Source organism: Falco cherrug, chromosome 1 (genome assembly GCF_023634085.1).
Source record: "Falco cherrug isolate bFalChe1 chromosome 1, bFalChe1.pri, whole genome shotgun sequence".
Classification (NCBI taxonomy): domain Eukaryota; kingdom Metazoa; phylum Chordata; class Aves; order Falconiformes; family Falconidae; genus Falco; species Falco cherrug.
In genome coordinates this window covers 67,701,591-67,725,276 of record NC_073697.1, presented here as the reverse complement: position 1 = coordinate 67,725,276, position 23,686 = coordinate 67,701,591, and the positions used below count along the sequence as shown (strand labels likewise).

The 23,686-nt window shown below is 41.0% G+C and overlaps 1 protein-coding gene across 1 annotated transcript in view; it reads left to right on the top strand.

The window, feature by feature from the left end:
• Positions 1-672: 672 nt before the first annotated feature.
• ENPEP (glutamyl aminopeptidase) overlaps positions 673-23,686 on the top strand; it is a 41,241-nt gene continuing 18,227 nt past the window's right edge. Inside the window, exons 1-8 of the mRNA XM_005445980.4 lie at positions 673-1,535; positions 6,513-6,654; positions 9,162-9,293; positions 13,443-13,563; positions 15,681-15,835; positions 16,452-16,565; positions 18,244-18,378; positions 22,527-22,592. Coding sequence (XP_005446037.2) covers positions 922-1,535; positions 6,513-6,654; positions 9,162-9,293; positions 13,443-13,563; positions 15,681-15,835; positions 16,452-16,565; positions 18,244-18,378; positions 22,527-22,592 — 1,479 coding nt within the window. The 5' untranslated portion in view covers positions 673-921. The remainder of the gene's footprint in view (positions 1,536-6,512; positions 6,655-9,161; positions 9,294-13,442; positions 13,564-15,680; positions 15,836-16,451; positions 16,566-18,243; positions 18,379-22,526; positions 22,593-23,686) is intronic.

The window sequence follows — 23,686 nt, the reverse complement described above, 5'->3', positions numbered from 1 at the left end:
TGCAGTCAACGCTACATTAGATCTTTAGTACATAAATCATATAACTGCATATTTAGAAGTGTCCCCCACAGCAAGGGTTCACAGGCAGCACTGTAGTTGCACTGACCAAGGAGGCTATCACAGGCCACCAGCTTGCATGCATGGTTACGAGCAGCCTCCTGGAAAGCTGGTCCTGTGAGAGGGGGAGAGGAATTAGACGTGTTTTAAAGTTTGAAGTCAGTGATCAAAATTTATTGTTCCACTGTGCATTCTTCTGCCCGTGACTGCCTCAAATTACTCAGCAAAGGTAAATGAGCTTAGAAAAGAGGGGAAACAGTTGAAAAGCCCTTGAAAGATGTATGTGATTTTTGCCGGATTTTTGAGACTTTGGAGATGTCATTTCACAAACTATAGGGTGGAAGTTCAAGGATATCTTTGCTAGTAAGAGGAAAAAGTAAAAAAAAAAAAAAACCAAACAAGACACAGCAGGGGTAGTGGCAAAGGTTGAGGGTTTGGAGCAGTTACACGTCTATCTGCAAACTCTTTCTGAAAGCTGCTGACAGAGCTTTGGCATCTGATCATTTCCTAACTGCTGATTAACATAGTACTGCTTTATATTTAACTCAGGCCGGAGCAGGAGGGGCTGGGGGTGGGGTTGCGCAGCTTATAAGGGGAGCACGGCAGAAACAATGTTCTTCTGTGTCAGTTCCCTCGGTCTCCCAGCCCAGCTGCACTCCTTTTGATCATTCACATTTCCTCCAAATGCATGTTGTCTTTAATTAATTGAGTGTCTCATGGAAAGCGAGGTGGGGGAGACGGGCAGAGAACAGCTATATCTACACAATTAAAATACAAACTAAGTCCGCTGAGTTTACTGAGTGCAAGTGCTGAAGTGACTATTATAGTTAATGTTTTGCTCTGAGAACAGACCCGGGAGCAGAGATGGAAGGCATGGATTTTGAAGATAAGAAGTCCAAGAGGTACTGCATGAAGACAAAGCATGTGGCTGTCATCTGTGGCATCGTGGTGGCTGCAGCGCTTGCTGTGGGGCTCGGCGTGGGACTGAGCAGACCTGAATCTCAGCAACCTTCAGGGGGAACAGATCAACCAACAAACCCTCCTCCCCCAGCGGATTTGGGTCCCTGTCCTCCTAAAAATGATGAGACTGGAGACTGGAGACATTTTAGACTACCCACTTATGTCAAGCCTGTCCACTATGATCTGGAAATAAAGCCTGAAATGGAGACAGACATTTACACAGGGACAGTCAGTATCTCTATTGCTTTGGAAAAATCTACCAGCTACCTATGGCTCCACCTGCGAGAGACCAAGATTACAGAAATGCCCACACTCCGAAAATCCTCAGGACAAGTGATTGCTCTGAACGACTGTTTTGGGTACAAGCCGCAAGAGTACATAGTGATGAAGGCAGAAGCAGAGCTCTCCGTCGCTAATGAAAGTGATCCCTATATACTCACCCTGAAGTTTCAAGGCTGGCTGAATGGTTCCCTGGTTGGGTTTTATAGGACCACCTACACTGAGAACGGACAGATCAAGTAAAGCAGTTTTTCTTTTATTTATTAAACTTTCCTCTCTATTCCTACTTGCTTAGGCCTCCTCTATTCCAGTTTCAGCTTTTAAGTCTTGTCTCTCACCAACTTGCTGACATTTCTGGGCTGTTCTTTAATTTTCTCATTCCCCTAAAGAAGATGCTGTATTCAAAAACCTTTGGCTGTTGACAAGTGATCGTGGGCTGGAGAGATGAGGGGTTTGTTATTACTATTCTGAAAAAAAATTTCAAACTATACTGGTCCTAGGTTACCTTTGAGCTTTACAAATGGCTCCCTCAGAGAGCTGGAGGGATTGAGGCCTGTTTTTATCTCTGTAGTACACTGAATAGGATACAGGTCTCATCACTCTCCCCTGTCACTCCCCAAAGTAAGTTTTGGTGTAAAATCGTCCTGTGATAGTTTTCTTGACATTCTGCCTCCTTGATGTTGTAAGCCTGAGGAATATCCAAACCAGAACTTCTCTGTCCCTCCTGCAGCTGGTTTAAATTATAGGTAGGAAAGTTCAATGATGACGGTTATCTTTGACTTGGATTTTTTGTGCTCCAGCTCTTCCTTTTTAATATATCAACAGTTATTGAAAGATTACAAAGCCTCTGCCAGTTCAGTTAACCCATTCCACTTCACAGGTTTGCACTATTTCTGGGTGGAATCTTGAAAAAGCCATTGCCCACTGCTCAGAGGCATTTCTTTGCAGTTAAAGTATGGAGAGGACACTTATCTATTTTCCAATATTTACATTCCTTCAGTGACTCATTCCAGCCTGTACAGCTAGAAGATAATCTTGGCTAGACTTTTCCAAGGCCCTGTAGCAGCAACATGGAGACAAACACTGCTGTGTTTTCACGGCACTTGTTTGCCCTCCTGGGACATGAGTGAGAGTCGCATCAGCTCCATTCAGCAGCTGACAGGCAATACCAGAGGAGTAGCAGCAGTGACAGACACAAGCAGCAGCAAATCCAAGAAGCAGAAGAAAAAGCAAGCATTCATTTTTCATACTTAAATATAGTTATCTGATCTGGGAAGAAGCCATGTAGAGAACAACTCGAATGCCAGCCAGCTCTTTCCCTCTTGTTCTCCTCCATCTACCATGTCAAGTATTCCTCTGACTTGGAAGTTTTATACTTTGAGCATCTGACATCCCCACAGCACTTTTAAAGTGTAACCTCTTAGCATCTTTCTAAGTTGAGGTGTGTTCCTTCACTTTTATTGATGAAGGATACCTAGATATTAAATGAATTGCCCCAGATCTGTCACAACAACAGAACAGCAGCACCAGAACACAGGTCTCTTGAGTCACAGAGCAGGATAGGTGAGAGTCCATCCTTCAGATCCAGACAGTGTAGGAAGACAAGGGCCAAGCATCTGACATCAGGAAGAAAGGAGAAATTCATAAGCTAAAGAAAGCAGAAAACGTGAGCTCACTTTGAGAGCGTTCCTACTCCTTGATTTGAATGTTGGAAGCTACAGTTGCAAGGATGATCCTAGCCAGCAGTCTGAAAACTCTCAATACAGAAAGGAACTTGAGCATGTGAGATTTTTTGTTAGGCTTGAGAAGGGCTTTAATAAGAAGGAGTGAATGGTGACTTCTGAAATGCTTTTCATGTGGTTAAATTTGGGTAGATTGTTTGTGCGGGTAGCAGAGGCAATGTACGTGGTAGTTACCAGTACAGCTTTGAAATGAAAGCAACCACCAGCCAAGTGCTACAGCCAAGTTGCTGCTGTGCAGCATGAGGGTAGGTGACAGTATGGGGTGAGGAAGGATGATGGCAGAAGGATTTTATGACTTATTAAAACTGCATTTTCCCCTGGCTTTCTGCTCAAAAACAATGCTGACTGGAATTAACTTTTTTAATTTGCCTTTGCCTGAAGCAGACATTGCCCTTTGAAAATTTCAACCCAAATAGTTCCCTTTTTTGTCACATTGTAAGTAAATACAAATCAGATCAGGTAACAGCGAAAGTCAAGCAAGTCTATTAACAGAGGATGTTAGAGAGAGGGGGGCTGAGGTGAAAATGAGAGCCAACATGTAATTAACCTGCTGCCCCATCCCTTCTGGGCAGTGTTAGAAGCAGCAGGACCTTTAGAGAGAATTAGTAACACTGGAAAGTCAGCTCCCAGGGCTGAGCTGCTCCCCAGTTGTGTCTGTGAAGGCAAATGTTTGCCAAAGCATTGCTATAATGCCTTGTGTTTACAGACTAGGCACATGTCCAGGCTCTGCTGTTGCTTAGGTTTTATTCTCCCACATTTGGTGGAAAACAGGTAGACTTGTGCTGAACATGACTGCAAGTCTGGTATCCTTGGGAGGCTTAGGGAGAAGAATGCCTCTTTTGGGAATCCTGTTCAGACAGATCACACAATCCCCATGAGGGCAAAGGTGCTTTTGGACATGCCCAGAAGTGGATCTTGAGATACCTTGGGAACACAACTATTCAAATTGACACGTATGTGCAGGTAGGGAGCAGGAAAGCAGAAGCTTGGAGAATGCAGGCTTTAGACATAGACCTACCTAGATCCTCCTGTGGATGCCTGAATCCAACCATAAGCATTGAAATCCTGTGGTAAAGCTATTTGCCTGTCTGCACATTTAATTTCCCATTGGTGAAAGGGTAATAACAGTCCTTCTCTATTTTGCATGATGCAGTGATCATAAACATATTACAATTGTGTTATTTTCAGATATTAGGGAAAGAAGCACAAGAGTCCTTGACTAGTGTAATGGCTTCTTTAAAACTCATTAGTTCCTCTCAAAGAACATGCTAAAACCCTCTTGTATTTCCTCCTTAATATTACAGATAATACAAACAATTCACAGCAGCTGGTTTTGATTTTTCACTACTATTAGTGAGAAGGTATGGCTTCCCTTTTATAGGCATTCTCTCGGTCCTCTGTAAGAGGAGGACAAGAGGCTTATAAAAGATAGCTGGGCACATGTCTAGCAGGGAGACTTACATTTAGGATTTAATTCATAAAGGAAAGGCAAAATATTCTTTAGTGTACAGAAGTAGAACTCCTAGATTTCTTCCTCAAGGACAAAATTTTCTTAGAAGCAGCAATGAATCTGAATTTAGGGAAAGATTGGGAGAAAAATGCTTTAATTAGCTCAAGGGGAGTTTTTTGCACTAACACCCTGTGCTTTGGGAAAAAAAATAAAAGGTGGGGGGAATTCATCTTGGTTCTACATGCAGCACTGTTTTATTTCAGGAGCGACATCTGGATGCAGTCTCAGCCAGATCTTCACTTATTGCTATGTTATTTACAACTGTCAGCTCTAGTTCATATTTAAAGGTCTGGACATCAACAACAAGCAGAAAGGCAGAAGCCACTAAGCAGTGAAGAAAATCTTATCTAAAAACTACATTATACAGTTTTAAATGAAATTACAAAATTTCATGTTTCCAGTGCCATTTCTGTGCATGTCATAGCCTGGAGTTCTCATCATCTACCCCATAGGAATTATAGTGCTAAGGTTTTGCACTGCTATTGTCTGTCTGCCTCTACAAATATATGAGGATAGATGGATTGTCACCTTATAAATCAGCAGAAATATCATAGTGTTATCATTCTGTAGGAACAAAATATAAATGTGTCAAAATATGTAGCCAATTTTTTAAGCAATAGCTGTGAAGCATTGCTCCAGGGACTTGACGTGAACTTAATTGTGAAATAGCTTTCAAGTCCTAGAAAAAGTAGAGAGTGACATCAAACAATTTACCAAGCAAAAGAAACTCTGTTGAGCCTGAAGTTATGTTAAGGTGAATGTTCATTATTCTTTCTGCCCGTGAGCTTTTGAGTTACTATTCCAATGAACATGAATGGTAAGAACCCAGACATATTAACCTCCATCAGGCTTGTAAATGACCCTTGCTGCTACAAGTTCCTAATGACCAGTTTAGTATTTAACCGTCACAGAGAATTGCCAAGGGCAACAGAAACATTGAAAAATTGGTTGTCAAGTGAGCTTGTAGGATTGCCGCAGATCTGTAATTTATGATGTACACTTTTAATTACTTTTTGGAAAGAAAAACTACCTTAATATAGTTGGGGCAGCTGTAGAAGTGCTGTCAGAAAATGCTCAACATTCCAGATTAATTGAAGGAGCATCTGTGATCCCTTTCACCATCAATCACTGGAGAATATGCTCTGCCACTGTACGGCTCATTAATGGGGGAGCCTGATGTCACTATGAGAAGCAAGCACGTGATATGAACGTTCACAGACTTCACCTTATTTTTTTACATGATCCCTATTGTCTAACTCCTCCAGTTGTTTTTTGCATAACAGATGACTTTCTAAACTCCCCAACAGGGCTAGCGTAGCACCAGTTATATAGTAGGATGTTCACCTGAACTTTCCATGCTTTCTCCAGCAGTTTCATTAATGGAATCAGGGAAGCATAACAGCAGAAAACTGTACATGGTGACTGCAGAAAAAGAAACACAAGCAGGATGAGATTTTAGGGGCACTGAAGCAATTCCAAGGTGTCTTCTCAGGAGATGTTCAAAACTCCAAGCCAAGATATGCTCTAGTGGGTAAACAACACATGGAGTGACTTAAGTAAACATCCCTACACCAGAACCTTAATTTCCTTTCAGCAGTTTATTTTAGGCACATAAATCAGTGGGAAAGCTCATCAGGAAGGTGAGCAAAATTTTTACCATCCATGAAGGGTCATTCCTATCTTACTGCCTGGCTCCTAAAAATAGTTGATGATAAACGATTTGCTTTAGCTTTTGCTGTGAAACCTAAAGGATGCTGATGGCAGACTTTGAGGTATACATGTTACACATGGCTATACGATATTAGCTTGTACATTTCTGATGTCACCTGCTTCTATGAATGGACAAACACAAATATTTGCAGCTGGCTTTGGTTTGTGAAATTGCTAAAAAATTATGCTTAGAAATTGCAGATAAGATTTAAAAGGTATATAATGAAGGCTTGCCAATGTGTTGTTTGTTTAAGGAGCATTGCAGCTACTGATCATGAGCCAACAGATGCACGGAAATCATTTCCTTGCTTTGATGAGCCCAACAAGAAGGCAACTTACAACATATCTATCATCCACCAAGATGCATACCAAGCACTTTCAAACATGCCAGTGCAGGTATGTATTTCCCAACCCTGCTGTCTAAGTGGAATGGTTCTGTAAAGCCACTGGAAAGGTAGCACGGATCACAAAGTCCTTGCGCATTCAGCGTTCACAGACTCTACCACCCAGACACTGTAAAACTAATGTCTAATAAATATTCCATAAAACAGGACTGATTGGTTCGTTAGCACTCCTAGTAGTCCACGAGCACACAACACGGCAATACAGAGACAAATCCAAAGTGTCTCTTCCATCTTTAGCTAGCTGGCCCTCTTTTCAGATATTCTAAATAAGCATCCTCTACTAATTATAAAGGTAATGGTGGACTCTGAGAAGGAATAAGTACTCTGAAAGACAGCTGCTTCCCAGATGGGAAGTCTAAAATAATCACTGAAATTACATAACAGTACAAAGCAAGGGTCTGCTGATCAGTCTGATGGCAAAGGAACCTGCTAGCAAGAAAGTCTAGGGTTATTATTATTTTAATAATACAGAATCGGAAACCCAATCTGTCAGATCATGGGTGTGGACACTTGCCAGTTCACCGTGACTGTGATTTCCTAAATAATCTATTTCTGGACTTGGTGGGTCAAATTCCAAGTTTTGTACAAAATTCAATTGCATCAATCATCTATCTCTGGGCCCTCTGGAAGAAGATTGAATGGCTTTCAGCTGAGTTTCTAATGAATGGTTTAACTGAATGTGTAGCCCAATGTATAATTTCTAATGAATATTTTCTGAAATGGAAGATAAAATGCCAAATTTTAAAACAAGAAAAAAAAATTAAAAAGAGAACTTCCAGCCTCCAGGCTGTTGACATTTGCATCTTCCCAATCACTCCCCCACTCAGAAAACAAAGATCTCCTTTACTGTTTTATTTAAAGGCACCCCCAAACCTTAACTATCCCCTAGAAATTCAGCTGAGAACTATTACAAATCTGATACAGCTGCCTCCCTTTGCAAAATTAAAGCTCTAACCTATTGTTGCTGCCTGAAAAGCACCAGGCACTTTGAAGAACACCACATGAAAGAAAGTGTTTGCTACACCTTTCCTCACAGACCTTAGATAAGAGAGTGTACCAGCATGGAAGGTGAGGGGACGATACTAAATGTTACCAAGATTTAGTGGGTTTGGTGCATTTACTTTACATCTTTACATGTGGATCTTGCTTCTCTTATGGACACACAAAATAAGCTTTCAAAGAGCTAGCTACCACTTGTTAATTAATTTGCTAAAATCCAAGTACAGGCAGGGAAATGCAGATTATGCTGGGTTCATACTCAGGACAAATGGATGATAGCAGGGCACTTTTTCATCTGGTGTGCTCACAAGGTCAGTAGTGAAAGCTCTTTAGGAAATCTTTTCAATGGAAGGAAATGTAATAGTTTGTAAATGCAAAGCACATTGTGTTACATGTTCTGTAGTAGTTTTGGTGGTGTAGAGCTTTATAACCAACATGGCAAAATCAGAAACTGGTACATTTCATTTTTCACTGGAGTGAATTTTTTTAAAACTTTTTTTTCCCATAAAGTTCTGACTTCATTGAAAGAAGAAAAGATATCAAAATAGAGTCAAAGCGAGTCAAATAATGGAAAAGCAGACTGCTAATATCTCTGTGAAAAGGGTTTTGTGAATATATCTGTGAAAGGGTTTTGGTTTGCTGGTGGAATTATATTACCTATAACATTCACTGTCTGCTTTATTTGTGTTGTATTTATAACAAACAAATCTCATGAAGTATTGTCGCAGTAGTAGAAGGTTAGTGTCTTTTATATGCTGCTTGCTTTTGTCCTATATAAGTTAGCCATCCAGTCAGAAGCAAAAATAATTATCAGACGGGCAATAGAAAATAATAAATAGCAGAAATAAATATTTAGAGGCTGAATCACATACAGGGTTGCAGCTTTGGTCATAGAGTTCATTTGAGAGTTAAGGACATTTGGGACAACCAAGAATGGGTTTTAATTGATTTACAAAAGACAAACTATGATCAGCACTAAACCTTATGTACATTTAAACAACCCATCAATTAGCACTGCTAATTTGTATCTGAATGAGTTCAGGATAGATTCATTAGATTGGTCTTTATCCTAAGTAGCATCTCTGCAATCCCTGACTCCTACACGATGCATGTATTTCAGAGGAGAGAATCCAGTCTCTTCTCAGATCTGTCCAAACTAATGTTATTTTATGCCACCATTTCAAGAACAAAACACGCTAGCTTACACTGGAAAACTCCTACTGGCAAAATGCTTGTGCATGTGAATGATTTCAGATCCTTAATGAAACTTAGAACCAGGTAAACTTATTTAGTGCAGAAAAACAAAGTCCTGTTTCATGTATTACAGGAAAAACATTTTGTCTGTTCTCGTGCCATCAGTAATGGGATGCCAGAAGAGGTGAACCTGGAGAGGTGATTTATCATTCCTGTGTAGTTGCAGCCTTCATAGAAATATTGTACCCTTTTCTGCATGTGTTTGCATTTCCAAAAATCGAATTAATTGTTTTTCCATTTCTGCAGCAAACTGTACAGCTGGGGAGTGGCTGGAATCGGACAACTTTTCAGAAGTCAGTTCCCATGAGCACTTACTTGGTATGCTTTGCGGTGCACCAGTTTCAGTGGATAGAGAAAATATCTGCTAGCGGAAAACCTGTAAGTGCTGTTGCAGCCTGAACATGGTTCAGATGAGAGATGTACTGTGAATTACTTTTTTAAAAAAATTAAATATATTTTTATAATACAAACAGGAACATATTTTTCCCTTTCCTATACTCTATTTTATTCAACCTGTTTTATCAGATTAGGTGTTCACAATGGTCTCTATGACCTTGACTACATACAGTGTTTTGCAGTCCTTCCCTGGCCCCCATCTTGGTGAGATCCCAGTCAGTAAATCCCATACAGGCACACGGGTGAGGAAGGTGTACTATTTCTCCAACCTCATCCCTGACTTGAAGCCCGGAGTCTGAGGGAATGCACAAGTCCAGGGGGACAAGAGATTCATAGGCCATGGATACAAATACTTAACAGTTTTTGTGAGTTAAAAGGTGTGAATCTGTTCACCTGATGTCTTCCTGTTTACAGTCATGGAGACATAGAACTGCGATGCTATGTGCCACTGTGTATTGGCTCTAATATTCTCTATTTTACAACAGTGGCTAAAGGCAACTGCACAGTCTAAGTTCTTTACAAATAAGTATAGAAGTGAAAGTGCCTGCCTAAACCGGGGGATATTTGGTAGGTGCCCTAATGAAGCGAGTATGTTTGAATCTGACTCCATAAAATTAAAATAGCTCCTTTATTTAGATGCAACAGGCAGTCCAATCCAGTTCTCACTGAGATTCAAATCTCCTGAAGGTGCAGCCGATCAGGCATAAAGAGATCACAAGACATTAAGTTGAATCACAACCTGAAAGACTAAACACAATTTGCCCCTCAACACATACTCCTCATTTAGCCTAAACCTAGTCGGGGACACCCAACCACTGTTAATTACTTGTTGATTTACATATCTTTTTTTTTTTTTTTTTTTTTTCTCCAATCTGAGACAAAGGATGATCCCAGAGCTGTATGCCCTTGCTGCTTCCCCCTCCTTTCCCCTTAGGGGTGTAACACATGGTCTTGCAGTTCAGCTGAGCTGGCAGCACTTTCCTCCTCTTCTGGAGGCAGCGGACAGGGCAGCTAGAGCAAAGCCCCAGCCAGACCACTATTCCCCCAGCAAGTAAGCTCTTCCTCAGTTTCTCTATCTGAAAAAGCTCAGCAAATCCTTCCCTACTTGAGGCTGTCCACTGATGTGAAAATCTGCCTTGTTTAAATCTCCAAAGTGCTGATCCAGTTCTTAGCAGACTTCCTGGCACAGCGCTGTGCTGAGGCCTCCCTCCTCTATGCCTCTTGCTAGCATCCTGCTGTACAATTATTTCTTGACGGATAACTAAAGCTGAAATACACTTACCCAAGCAAATGGAGCTGGTTTGAGATAGCAATGCGGTATTCTTAGATCCCTGCTGTCTGAGTAATTTGCAAAACAGGAGAATGTTTTAGGCCACACAGCCATAAAGTTTTGTTAACCAGATGCTCTTCAGCATGGCTGCTCCATTCACTATCACGGACAGGACTTTGGCTGTTTGGCCTCAACAGATATTTTCTAGAGTTTAATTATTTTAAGAATCAGAATTTGTGCAGCTTTTGTAGAACGCAGTGTGGTACCAAAAAAAAAAAAGTGCTGAAGACATAAAACTCTTTCTTTGCACATGCAAAAGTTAACATTCTCTGCTTGTTCATGCCACACTCCAAAATATGGCTCTGAGGTCAATATTTGTTTTTTTCCCCCCAAGCAAAACAGCAAAACCCACAATGTTCCTGACTGGCTGTAGCTTTTCTAAATAGAAGGGAGTGTTCACTGAAACATGGTAATTAAATGTGTGTGTAGAAGCAGGGGTATTTGTGCTAGTACAGAGGTTGCCTGAATAAACATATTCTAATTCAAGTTTTGGTTACTACATATTTGATTAAGGCTATTCACTAAACAATGTCTGAGGACTTGCCTGCGCTAGAAAACTTGGGGTTTAAGTGAGGTTAAAGTCATAACTGTTTCCTTTCTCTTAGCACTGACAATAGTCTTACCAATATAAAGTATATGTGCAAGATTGTTTTTAATTAAGGGAGCCACATAAACTCACCACTAAAAATTACCTTTTCCCCAGGAAAACCAGGCTATCTTTAGAGGTTTTAATCAGGTAATTTGAAAGTCCTTCTCCTAACCAAACAGTTCTTTTCCCAAAACTCTGAAGCCCAGCCAAGCAATTAGTTATTTAGATTCACCAACTGCTGAAAGGAACATTCCATAGTTTGCTGTATAAATTGCTAGGAATAAATCCCTCATCCAACAGTAAGTGTTCATGTGATCCATACATTGCTTTCATGAACAACAGCAACATCATACAGCTCACGTGACATGGTAAATTATTTAAAAAACTCTGCCATTTGCTTAGAAAGCCATTGCCCCAACAAAGACATTAGTGGAATCAATGGTGGGAAATGTCCCTACAGCTGGAAATGATGCTTCTGAGCTGACTACCTGTCAGGTATCAAATGCCTGGTTTGGAAAATCACAGAGGAGATTATACAAATGAAACCCAAAGTCAGTTCTAGTGCATGCTGAAGGTTTTGGAAACCATTAATATGGATCAGCTAGGGGACCAAAGACTGCTAAATGGGGTAAAGAGCTTACTGAAGTGGAAATTGCAGATTGTAATTGCAAACTGACCCTGAGGGAAATCCCCTGGCTGGAATGGATTCCGGATTGAATTTCATAAGCTTTTTTTGGTTTTGTTTTTCCATTTCAGCTTTACCTCTGACCATTTTCCCATCCTCCCCTGTCGCTGGTAATTTCACAGTAGTGAAATCGATGTGTTGTCAGGCTCCAAGAGGCTTCTAGAGTAGGCCAGCTCCTTTGCTCAGTTTGGACCCTAAACCCCTAGCTGTAAGACAGCACTGAGGACCAAACAAGCCACACCAAAACACACAGAAGAATGTGGCCCATTCATTAGAGACGCAGGGCCTGCAAAATGAGAGGATCAGTTTTTCTAAAGTCAGAAACTTCACTCCATCTAAAGATCTCTTACTTCCCACACTGGAGATTCTGGGAGACAGTGAAGAGAACAGCCTACAGCTCCTGCCAGTGAGTGCTAAGGCTCTGCTCTGGGGCAGAGATCTGTGTGAGCTTTGGGACAAAGAGATTGAGGGAAAGACCCCCAAAAGACTCCATAAATTCTGAAGTCAAACTTTGTCTTCATGATGTGGAGATAACATACCAAAAGGTTTTTTCAAGCTGTAGACCTCCTCATCATGGTTATGGGTACCATAAGGACTCTAGCCCTCTGGGGCTTGAGGTTTCCTAGTGCTTGACAGTAACAGCCAAAGCAGTCTCAGGCACCAAGCCCCAGCGATTGGAGGACAGCACCCAACACACCATCTTTTGCATTAAGGGAAAAAGCCACTCAGATATGCAACAGGAGCACTGAAACAGTCACCTAGTGCACACAGGGCTACCAAACCTGCCAGTTTTCCTGGACCTGCCTAGTGGGAAGAGAGAGAACTGACTTTTGTCTGGCATTTCCAGAGGCGCAGCAGCCCAGCAGGCATCATAGCTGTGACTGGGTGGCTGCATGGCCTGAGGTCCTGGGCAAGCAGCCACTGGATGGGTCAGCATGTCTGGGAAGAGTTATAGATCTGGGAAATGCACTGTCAGATCTTCAAACATACAAGGATAAGAGGATATTATGATGATAGAAGGTAGGATAGGTAGGAAGAAATTGAAGAAAGTAAGTTGTTATGCGCTTCAGACACATTTCAGAACAGATGCGCTCCTAAAGATTGGTCTGATAGGATCAGTCCAGATCAATTAACTGTTCAGAACAAGTGGATTCCCTTCGATTGTGCTTGCCCAGGCTTCCTTCTTGGGGAAAAAAAAAAAGGCCTTGGGGAAGGAGGGGCTTGTATGCACTCAGGCCCTGCTCCAAGCTTGGCCACTGTTTGCTTCTGGATGTGGATCTTGCCACTTTTACAATTCAGGCATGCTGTGGAAAACGTGCAGAGGTTATCTGGACTTGGTTTCTTTTATGTATAGCATTTGAAAAACTTTGTTGAATAAATGTGTTGGGAAATAGAATTTAGTGTTCAGGCCGTTCTTTTAAAGAAAGCACGCAGTGCTATAGGTATGTATGTTAAATGACTTTTCAATGCTTGCCACCTAACTTCTTTTAACTGAATACTGCTCTTAATTGTCTCTGTATTTTACAGCTGAGAGTTTATGCACAGCCACTGCAAATACACACGGCAGAATACGCAGCAAATGTAACAAAAATTGTATTCGACTTCTTTGAAGAGTACTTTAATTTGAGCTATTCCCTTCCAAAACTAGGTGATTATTAATACTTATATTTTTCATTTTGTTAATTCACTGTCATGGTTATGCTTCTACAGGTCTCTCTGCTTTGGTGGAAAATAGCATGAAAGCATTTGGTTGCTAATTCCTCATACTGTGCCAGGATGTTTTAAAACTGTACCCATGTAGTTCAAGATGTTCTTACATGTCATGATGGGAGAGTTGTTCTCAGTAACAGTTTAGTTACCAGTTCTCACAGTTCAGTTTGCTGAACTGAAGCACTGATCCTGACATGGTTCTCTTAAAGCGTCCTGTGGAAAATCACAGGAATCATTGGTGTCATCAGCAAAGGAACATCATGAGCTAAAACAGAGCCAGAAGAAGTTTGAGAACAGTATGTACCACTTACATGGGAACTTCTGGACAAAAGTCAGTAGTGAGATAAGTGAAGACGTAAACTGCGAGAGAGTATGTCATACTATTTATTAACCTTAGTGCAAAGTGGGTGTGTGTCCTCTTCTTAGAAAGATGAATGTGGTCCAGCATATAATTTGTAGTTTCTGCTGCTGGGATGAATAAAGACCCAGAGCTAAACAAGAGTGAGCACACTATCAAATTTTGCCCGTGGTTACAAAGCAAGCAAAGAAAGTAGTGCAGCTGGGCATCTTTTAGCTTGGACTATCTGGACTCTGGATCTGATTTGTGCAGTTAGTAACGTAATGTAATCAGTTTTGGAAATGCACCCTTCTAAGACCTCCAAAGAGGTAATTCAGTTAGGTTTATGAACTTAAAAGGATGGAAAAATATTAACTACAAACAAGTTAAGGCAATGTAATATGGAAGGAAAAAAAACCCAACAAAAACCTTTGAAGATGATCAACAATGTTATGCAAACCTTCTGCTGGCTATTTTCACATGTACCTATCAGGCTAACCTGTATTACTTTAACAACAGAATTTCACCTCCTTTCAAAACATCATCTGAGCTTACTGTAAATATATTTGCATTTCAATGACAATGAATTAGGGAAACCAGTACAATGTGTTGTTCTTTAGCACACTGTTCCCCCTTTATCTCACCTATACTTCATATTCAAACTTTCATTTCCATAAAAGTTGATGATTTTACCACATCAGCATATAGATAGGGGCCTGTCTACTCTATAGGGTGAACTGGTAACCCAGGTCACAGTATCAGAACATAGATGCTCTTGTAGATTTTACACTGTTTTTCTTAAAATGTTGGATCACAACTCTTCACATACTGTGTTGTTCCTTCAGTATTAGAAGTCATCTAGATCACACCTGACAAATCAAATATGTTTCTGCACAATGTTTTATTTAAATATTGTATTTTGCACTGATTTGTGGCTTCTGGCATCGCCATTCTCCTTGTGATCCTCATCTGCCAGTGAAGCCCTTGCCAGACTATCAGCTTTGATTCTGTAATCAAGTTGTTTAAATTAAAATAAGTAATTCCTATGTTCTGTTAGGAGTGAGGGTTGTTTGTTCAATTCAGTTTTAAATACATCTGTACTTTTTCACTAACCCACATAGAAAGGCTGTGGTCATTATTTGCAGAAGAAAATGCCAGTCCAATTGGGTCCTCAATTCTCATTTAAACCTGTATTGATTACTGACCATAAATGAGTGACCCCCACAAATTGCCAGGAGTAGAAGCAGATGTTTTTCACTGCATGGGGGATTTACTTCAGTTACCATGTCAATAAATATTTTTAATACAACAGTGTGACAAACAATGACATGCCTCGTTATGCTACAGTTAGTTTCAGGAGGTTTACCGCCTACAGCATATCCCCAGACAATACTATTAATTTCTGGAGGCAAAACTAAGTAATGTATGATATGCATGCTCCCAGGAGGTGGTGTAGCATCACCTTGCAAGACAGATTCTCAGCTAGTGCAACTGATCCTAGCTCTATTAATCTCAGCAGAGCCAAGGCACTTGCTATCAGCTGCTGTAGACCAGTTTCTTGCTTCTTAAAGAAGGTTAGAAGGTTGTAGACTACAGTGCAGAGTAGTAAGCCAGAACCAGAAATGGTAAGGAAAACAGGCTGTGAATACACAGAAAAAGGACAAGCTAAGTGGCTTAAAGGATACAGCGGTAATCATGTTCTCTTTCTTTCAATGTAGATAAAATAGCTATTCCAGATTTTGGGACAGGCGCTATGGAGAACTGGGGGCTGATCACATACAGAGAAACAAACCTGCTGTATGATCCCAATGAGTCGGCCACTTCCAACAAACAGAGAGTAGCTGCCGTGGTAGCCCATGAGCTCGTTCATCAGGTAAATTTTTGGACACGATTCATTCATACAGTGCTTCAACACTTTATTTTCAAAAATACTGTGATTAACTCTGTCTCAGGACCTTTTACATGTGCTCACATTTTAATCGCAAAATATTGTGTTAAAACTGTTCCCCGTTAGAGCTTCAAAGTACCATAACTACTGCCTTTGAAATTTTCTCAGGAAGTTAGATGCTTGGGTCCAGACTGTGAGCCAGCTTATGAAAATCTGTCTGAAATATCTTAAAGGAACTAATTTGCATGTGCAGATGTCTCTTTTGGGCAAGAACATAGGGACAACTATACACTGTGGAAGCTGTCTGAAAACATCTCCTTACAAGCACAAATCATCAAATCAAGAGGAAGAAACTAAAAATATTTTCAGTGGCACAGGAATCATTAGCAATCTCTCCAGTAATATGTAATTTTATAATAAAAGTGATGTTTTAATGCAACGCAAGGACTGAATTCCTACTTAAACCCCAGAATGATGATAATTTTCATCTGGCAACAGGAAAAAAAGTGAAAAAATGAATGTTCTATGTGGAGATGTGAGATACTGAAATGTACATTTACCATTTAGCTAACACTACATCTTTCAATGTTTATAACTGTAGTGGTTTGGAAATATTGTGACCATGGACTGGTGGGATGACTTGTGGTTAAATGAAGGATTTGCCACTTATTTTGAGTTCCTGGGAGTAAATGCTGCAGAACCAGACTGGAAAATGGTAATTATTTCTGTCTTATGAAGGGCTGGTGGGGCTGAGGTAGCATTTTGGAAGGGAGTAAAAATTAGACAAAGATGATGAAGACTTGAAGTATATACATAGAAAATTAACATAGTGCAGTGAAACATAAAGTTGGTTTAAGCTTTTTCCACCTACCTAAGTTACAGTCTGAAACTAGTCAAAGTAAACTTTGTAGTTTTAGTCATTCTCTTTTAACAAGCGAATCAAGTGTCAGTTGTTTTTGTTATAGCAAATAATACCTAGGTGGATTCTGGATAGAGCCTTAGGAATTTTGCAGGGTTGTTTAAAGGTCTAACCCTGGCACATGGCAATTTCCCTTTATTTAGTTACGTGGGCTGCAGTGTCTCTTTGTGGGATTCGTCTTAGGATTGTTATCCGACCTGGTAAGGGTTGGGAACATGTGCCTGTCTCTACAGCTTGGGCTACTCATCAGGGAAAATATCCGATGCCCCATTCAGCTGCTGCGAGCATTTTAAGTGTCATTTCAAATGCTCCAACTCAGACAACCTCTACTCCACACAGCGCAAAAATAGGTAGTGATAGTGGATGGCCCACAGCACTAACTGCGCAGCAAAACAAATTACAGTCACTTTAAGGGGGCTGAAGACAGAGGGTAGCCTTAAATACACGTTATACTCTGAGGAACAATAACAATATGTGAATAAAGGGAGGTTTCTTGCTCTCTCTCCCCTCCCATATCATAGCATATAAGCACATCACATAGATGTGATGGTGCTTAGCATGCATGTTTCCCCTAGCTGTCCAGGTGTAGTGAAATTCTGGCTACTAGAAAATATGTAACAGACTCCAGTGGAAGGAAGCAGGGTAGGTTTTTCATAGATGAACCCATTGTCAAAATCTGCTAGCCCCTGAGCCCAGTTACTTTAGAAGCAGGCAGTGCCTACTTGGTGGTTCCCCTGCCTCCCTCCCTGCTCCCCATAAATATCTCTTATCATCTGTGTTACGTAAGGCTGAGAACAAAATCATCCTTTATAGACTTTGAAGTAGAGGACTGTTGTGCTAACTACTTAAAAAAAATTTTAATTACTGAGCCTAAAATTTAAAAGACTTTTTTGTGTATAGACACAATGTTCATTTAAGGTCTAGAGACATTTCAGTGTTGTCATTCTAAAGAGTATTAGAAGAGGAAAACTAAATAGAAATTTAGTCAGTTTTGGTCAATATTTATTAGGAAGTAAGGGGATTTTGACTGCAGGCCACAATCTTTTTAAAAAAATTATAATCACTTTTTAAAAAGTACAAGCCTTGGGATGGAGCACGCTGCCTTCTTCGTCCCTCCTTCCCTTCCTCTCCAGTTCCATTTTTGCAAGAGGAGCCCATAATGATTTGCAGATATTGTGACACTGCTGAAACTGGTAATATAGACTCCTTTTTATGCATACTGTGAGAATTTTTGTGTTTTGGTACACATGGGAAAACAGTATTTTCAAAAGGCAATTTATCTTAGTTAAGGAAAAAATATGTCCCTTCCCCCCCAGATGTAAAGTAAGAGTTAGCAAGTCCTTCTTTACAGGAGGTGAAATTTCATTCCATTTCCAACTGCCTCCCCCTAGAGAAGCTGTAGTTCAAGCTACTTATTTTATGAAGTTAGGCGTATAGTCCTGCATTTGTTTCTGTTCTAACATCTCTTTCTCAGCTTGAACAGGTTTTAATTGATGATGTGCTTCCTGTAATGAAGGATGACTCTTTGTTGTCTTCCCACCCAATTGTGGTCGACGTTTCATCTCCAGCTGAAATCACCTCTGTGTTTGATGGGATATCCTACAGTAAGGTAGCATACCCTCCTGTCATGATTTTGGATGCAAAGAAAGTAGAGGCTTGGGAGAGGAGGTGAAAGTCAGGGGAGCTTGCAATCATAACTCCTAACCCACCTGGGCTGTGTCTAAGCGGATCTTTCTTCTGGGACATTCCCAGCTGTTGTCAGTGATGAAACCAAAAGCAACCGTGAGAGAAGCAGTGCAGCCAGAGCCTCAGTCAGCCACTGCGTGCCGTACAAACCTGCTCACAGCACGCAGAGGTGCAGGGAAATCGGCGTCAACAGCTTCTGCCACTAGAGTTGTTTTTAAAATTATCCTAAACCAGACACCAAGCATATCCCTCTCCTGTCACCTCATGTACTGATGTGGCCCAGTTATGTCAAGCCTCATAATCAAATGCAAGGGCAGATGTCCAGGTGTCCGCTCCCTCACTTTCCTATCACACCTTCAGAGCAGTATAACTTGTTTTGAGGAAGCAAGGCAGGGAACCAAGCAGTCAAAACAGGAAAGTAACTTTTTGTCTCATGTTGCTCACACTATCCCAGCCACCCAAGAAGCCTTAGCAAAGATGGGCTACACTAGCCTCTAATGGCATTGGCCTAAACTGGGAGATAAGTTAGCTCCACATTTCACCGAGTTGTGAAGCTCAGGACTGACTAGGAGTACAATAGTCTGTAGACCAGGAGGTGGTAGAGGACACCCCATTAGGTATTTGACAAGCTTTTTGCCCATTCTGGGGCTGTCCCTGTCAGTGGAGGTGGAGACCTGTGCCTATAAAGGCTCCTTCAGGAGCCAGCTGGAACGGAGTGGAGGAATACCCTGGGTCTGTCTGAGCAGCAAGACACTGGGATGCTGGTACTATCCAACCACTGTTCTGACCAGGGCACACAGAGGCCTCCCTGAGCCCATGGCCTCTGGCAGTACTAGCTGTGTGGGGTGGCAGCCAGGAGCTCATCACTTATGGAAAAGTGCTTTGAGGTGCAGAGCATTAGAGAAGCCAGCAGACTTGCTGAGGGTCACCGCCTTGATGTGGTCACCAGGATCCAGGCCAGGAGTATGAAGCCAACTTGTTTCTCTTCATATCAGGTATAGCCAAAGCCATTTTGTTCTTAGACAACCTTTAGACATGAAACAAAAAAGGTGCCCCCAGACTCCCTGTGTCTAACCATGGAGTCCCTTGACTCAAGTGCCCTGAAAACACTGTTGCTTCTAGTTATTTTTTTCGGTGCATTAAGAGACAAGTCAGAAGCACAGGAGGAAACATCCCTGTCCCTCCTCCCTCTCACCACCACATATGGCACCAAGGTGAGGAAGGAGCTGGGACTCGGCTCACTCTCTCCTCAACAACCAGCCATGTCCCACATTGCTTCTGACCCTGATACACCACGTTTGTGTTGACAGCTTCTCGTGTGACTCTCAGTGTTTCCTATCTGAATGTTATTGCATCGTGCAATAACAAGTTTCCACTGAACACACAAAATCTACCTTTATTAAATCCTGCTTGTTGCTTTCCCTTCAAGCTCCCATTGTCACCTAAACATAAAGAATGTATTGCATTGACTTTAGCTTTAGCTGGGCTAGTCTCTAGCCAAAGATATTAATTTTATCAGCTAGACTTGATCCATCCATTTCCATCAGTTTTCTGTTTTCAATTGTTAGATCCTCTGTCCAACAGTATTTATTGCATCATAAATGCCTCACAGTCAAATCATAAACCATATGAAAACCTGCATCGTGTAACACTGTTCTTAAATCAAACTAACAAAAGTCAAGAAACGTACAGAGCTAAATCAAATACTCTGGGCAAAAATATGTTTTAGTGGTGAGCTAAGGAAGAGACATACTTTTGCATGGTCTGAAAAAACAACGGAACAAAAAATTCCTAGCTTTTACTCATCTCTTTGTGCCTAGATAATTGCTACATGAACTCGTATTTTTTTAAGCAAAACCATTTGAGGATTCACGCATTGTTGGGAACAGTCTGCTTGGGATATAATTTGGCTTGGGATATAATTTGGCTTGAATGAGAAAGTCTTCACGTAGATTTAGCTCAAATTACCATTGGTATTTATATATAAATGCATGACAAAATTAACTTGTTTCTTTTTGCCTTTATTTTGGCTTCTCTTTTGCATTTTTCTTATAAAAACAATCTCCTCATGATAATATTCATCACTAAACAAATAAAGCATAGTTTGGAATGCTCTCCATTAGTTTTACCAGAGCAATTACAAGTCTTATAAAATCCTAAAACTAATGAATTGCCTAAGGGTCTGTGGAGTCATTGCAGTGTATTCTGTAAGGGAACTTCAAACTGCTGTGTGATCAGTAGGACATTATGCACCTAGGAAAGCTGTATTAGAGTAGAGCTGGTGACTACACAATTAATGTATATAATTCTTTTAATCTTCTCTTAAAAAGTAAATGCATTTCACCTCTTTTCCAGTGTAATTCTCGCTCTTTGTTTGAAAAATTGTATTAAAGTAACAATGACGTTTTTTGTCTTAGACTGATTGCCTTTTCAGAAAACAGATACTTAGTTTAAGTTCTGCTAGAAATTTGCTCTTGGACACCTACATTTTTGGAACCTCCCAGCTAAAGAAGTTTAGGATTAAATGTTCCACATTTCTGCCACAAACAATCTTGTCATATACTTGGCAATTATTACAACTCTCTAGAAGTTACGTGGGTGTTGATAAAAGACTCCCCCCAACATCCCCATCAGACAAGGTCAACTACTCAAATGAAGGTCACTTTTCTGAACCTCCCCAAATAGCTGAAAGAAGGGAAATTTATTAAAACATTGGACTTTGTTAGGATGAGTTTTACTCAAATGCACTTTATCATGGACTACAGAGGAATGACAAGAGTAGGGGGAAGAGACTAAAAAAGAGTAATTGAAGATGCAAATAGCTAACTATACATGGCAATTTAAAGCAAAAGAAAGCTCTTCTGTTCCCAAATGCATGCACTAGTGCGTGTTTCTACTCTGACTTTTAATATAAATGGGAGGGGATAGTCTAATCAGGTAAGAAGTGGCTGATAGACAAAGCTGAGGAACTGAGGTACCCTAGTGCATACATGTGGCCTTATGATCACTATTTATCATAAGCTGCCTTATGTTACCACTAATACATAGCTGTTCTACATTTTACTGAACAGTTTTTGAACATATTCAATGGAAACCGTATTAAATTACTGTATCAGAAAAAAGTCACCTGCTGGCCACCTTGACTCCTTAACAAGTCGGGAAAGCATTTGGAGGCATATCTGTTCAAATAGTCCCTCTGCCATGACTCGTGCAGTCAAGTTGTTATTCTCAGACACATAAATAGGGAAGACAGGATTTACTGTGAACCCAGATAACATTCTTTTTTTTATGGGACAACTGGATTTTTAAACCATTCATAGCGTTAGGCTCTCAGCTGCCCTTTGATTTGGTTTGGAAAATGAAAACATGCTAATCCTAAAGTTGTATTCTGTGTTTTAGATTGGGTTTGCATTGCTTTTGTTTTTCATCATTTTGTGCCCACTCTGGTCTTTGTTCCACATGACTCTTCTACTTCTCTCTCTTCCCTTTGTTTCTTTCTTCTTTCAAAGTCCTAATTGTTTTTTCTGTGACACCCAATGACTTCTCTGATCCCAATTCTACCCTGCTTCAGAGGCCAAAGCTCTTACACCAGTCCTCAACAAATCTCATTCTGAATCCCAAGATGGCATCCCCAACATATAAAGCCCCAGACTTGGAGCATTTTTTGAGTTTCCTACCTGCTGAGCATTCAGCTGAAGTCCATTCCTCTATCAGGCTGTGCTGCTGGACAGGGATAGTTCCCCAATGAAATTGGGAGCCCCGCTCACACAAACTGACAGAGCAGCAGGACAGTAACTCCCAGGAGCAGGGCTTGGGATCCCTTCCACTGGCACAGCTGAACTTAGAAATGGGCATCTGATCACAGGTAAAGACCAGCTCTCGCATCCAGAATTAAACTCCTGCAGGCAGGCATGACATGCTGTGAAGGAATTCAAAAAACCACTTCCTTAATCAGAGGGATGGTTTCTATTTTTGCCTTATAAAATACTCACATATTGCTTTTCTAAATGAATGGAAATTCAGTGTTAGGGCACCATGGAATGACCTTCTCCCCTCTTCCTTTGTCCTCAGGGTGCATCAATCCTCAGAATGCTTCGAGACTGGATTACACCAGACCTCTTCCAGAAAGGCTGTCAGGTAAGGGTTCCACCAAAACACGCCAGAAATGCAGCCTATCCTCCTGTGACAGTGGCAAAGCCTTTATTCAAAAACTGAATGTCAGAGATCCTGGTATTAGTAGCAAAAGTACTTAATGCATTTCAGTACTGACTGGACAACATCAAGGGGAAGAAGTTTCACGTTCTCACAGAAGCAGGAATGTGAACTGCATTAAGATTTGATCGCCTGCCAGTGAGGACCTAAATTCATGATACGTTTTAGTGGAGAAACCTCTTCCACTTCAGTGTATCCTGTTGTAATATAGGATCTCCTCATTCAGCTGTAAAGTATGTCTGCAGCTTCATATAGCCATGATCCTCCAACCCACTCAAGCCTGCTATGAAGGGACAGTTACAGCTATAAGCTCATCCATGCCCTGATGCAGGCGCACTCAGTCCTAGAGAGACAAGGTAACAGGGAGCAGAAAGGGGAGATATTGCACAGTTCATAGTCCTTTCTCATGGAGGAAAAAACCTGATGCTACAAAATTATGGAAAGAAAAAATGGGAGAAAGGAGCCCTCCCAGAAAGAGGAAGGTTATCTGCTCTTTCCTCTGAACCAACATTTGCTGTCTCTGAAGTGTTACAGAGCAGGTTTACCGCATTCATTCTTACCTCCCTTCATCCTGGAGAGCACGTTTATGGGCTGCTACAAGTCAGTCGTATTTTCCTTTATTTCTCCTTTCATATATTCAATCAGGACAGTTCTACAAGACGGGAAAATACAGCCAACTTGTCCACAAGGGACTAATACTTCCCCCCTACTCAGTCTTCAAGAACATTACAGGTAGCTGTGGCTAACAGCGAAACAAACAGCACCATCTACTGACTAAACATCACCAGGATCCAGGTAACAGGTTAGGAAAGCACTCGCTAAGCAACCAGGGAAGGCACAGGACAGGAATAGTGTTTAGGAGGTGGAAACACCCAGCTGAATACCATTATTCCTTGTAATACTAATTTTGATCACAACTTAGAGGTGACCAGACTTTCCTGCTTCCACTGTGAGTCCACACAGCTAGTGAAATCTCCTGAAATTGCTTCCTCCTTCTAAACAACCTTTTACATTAGATA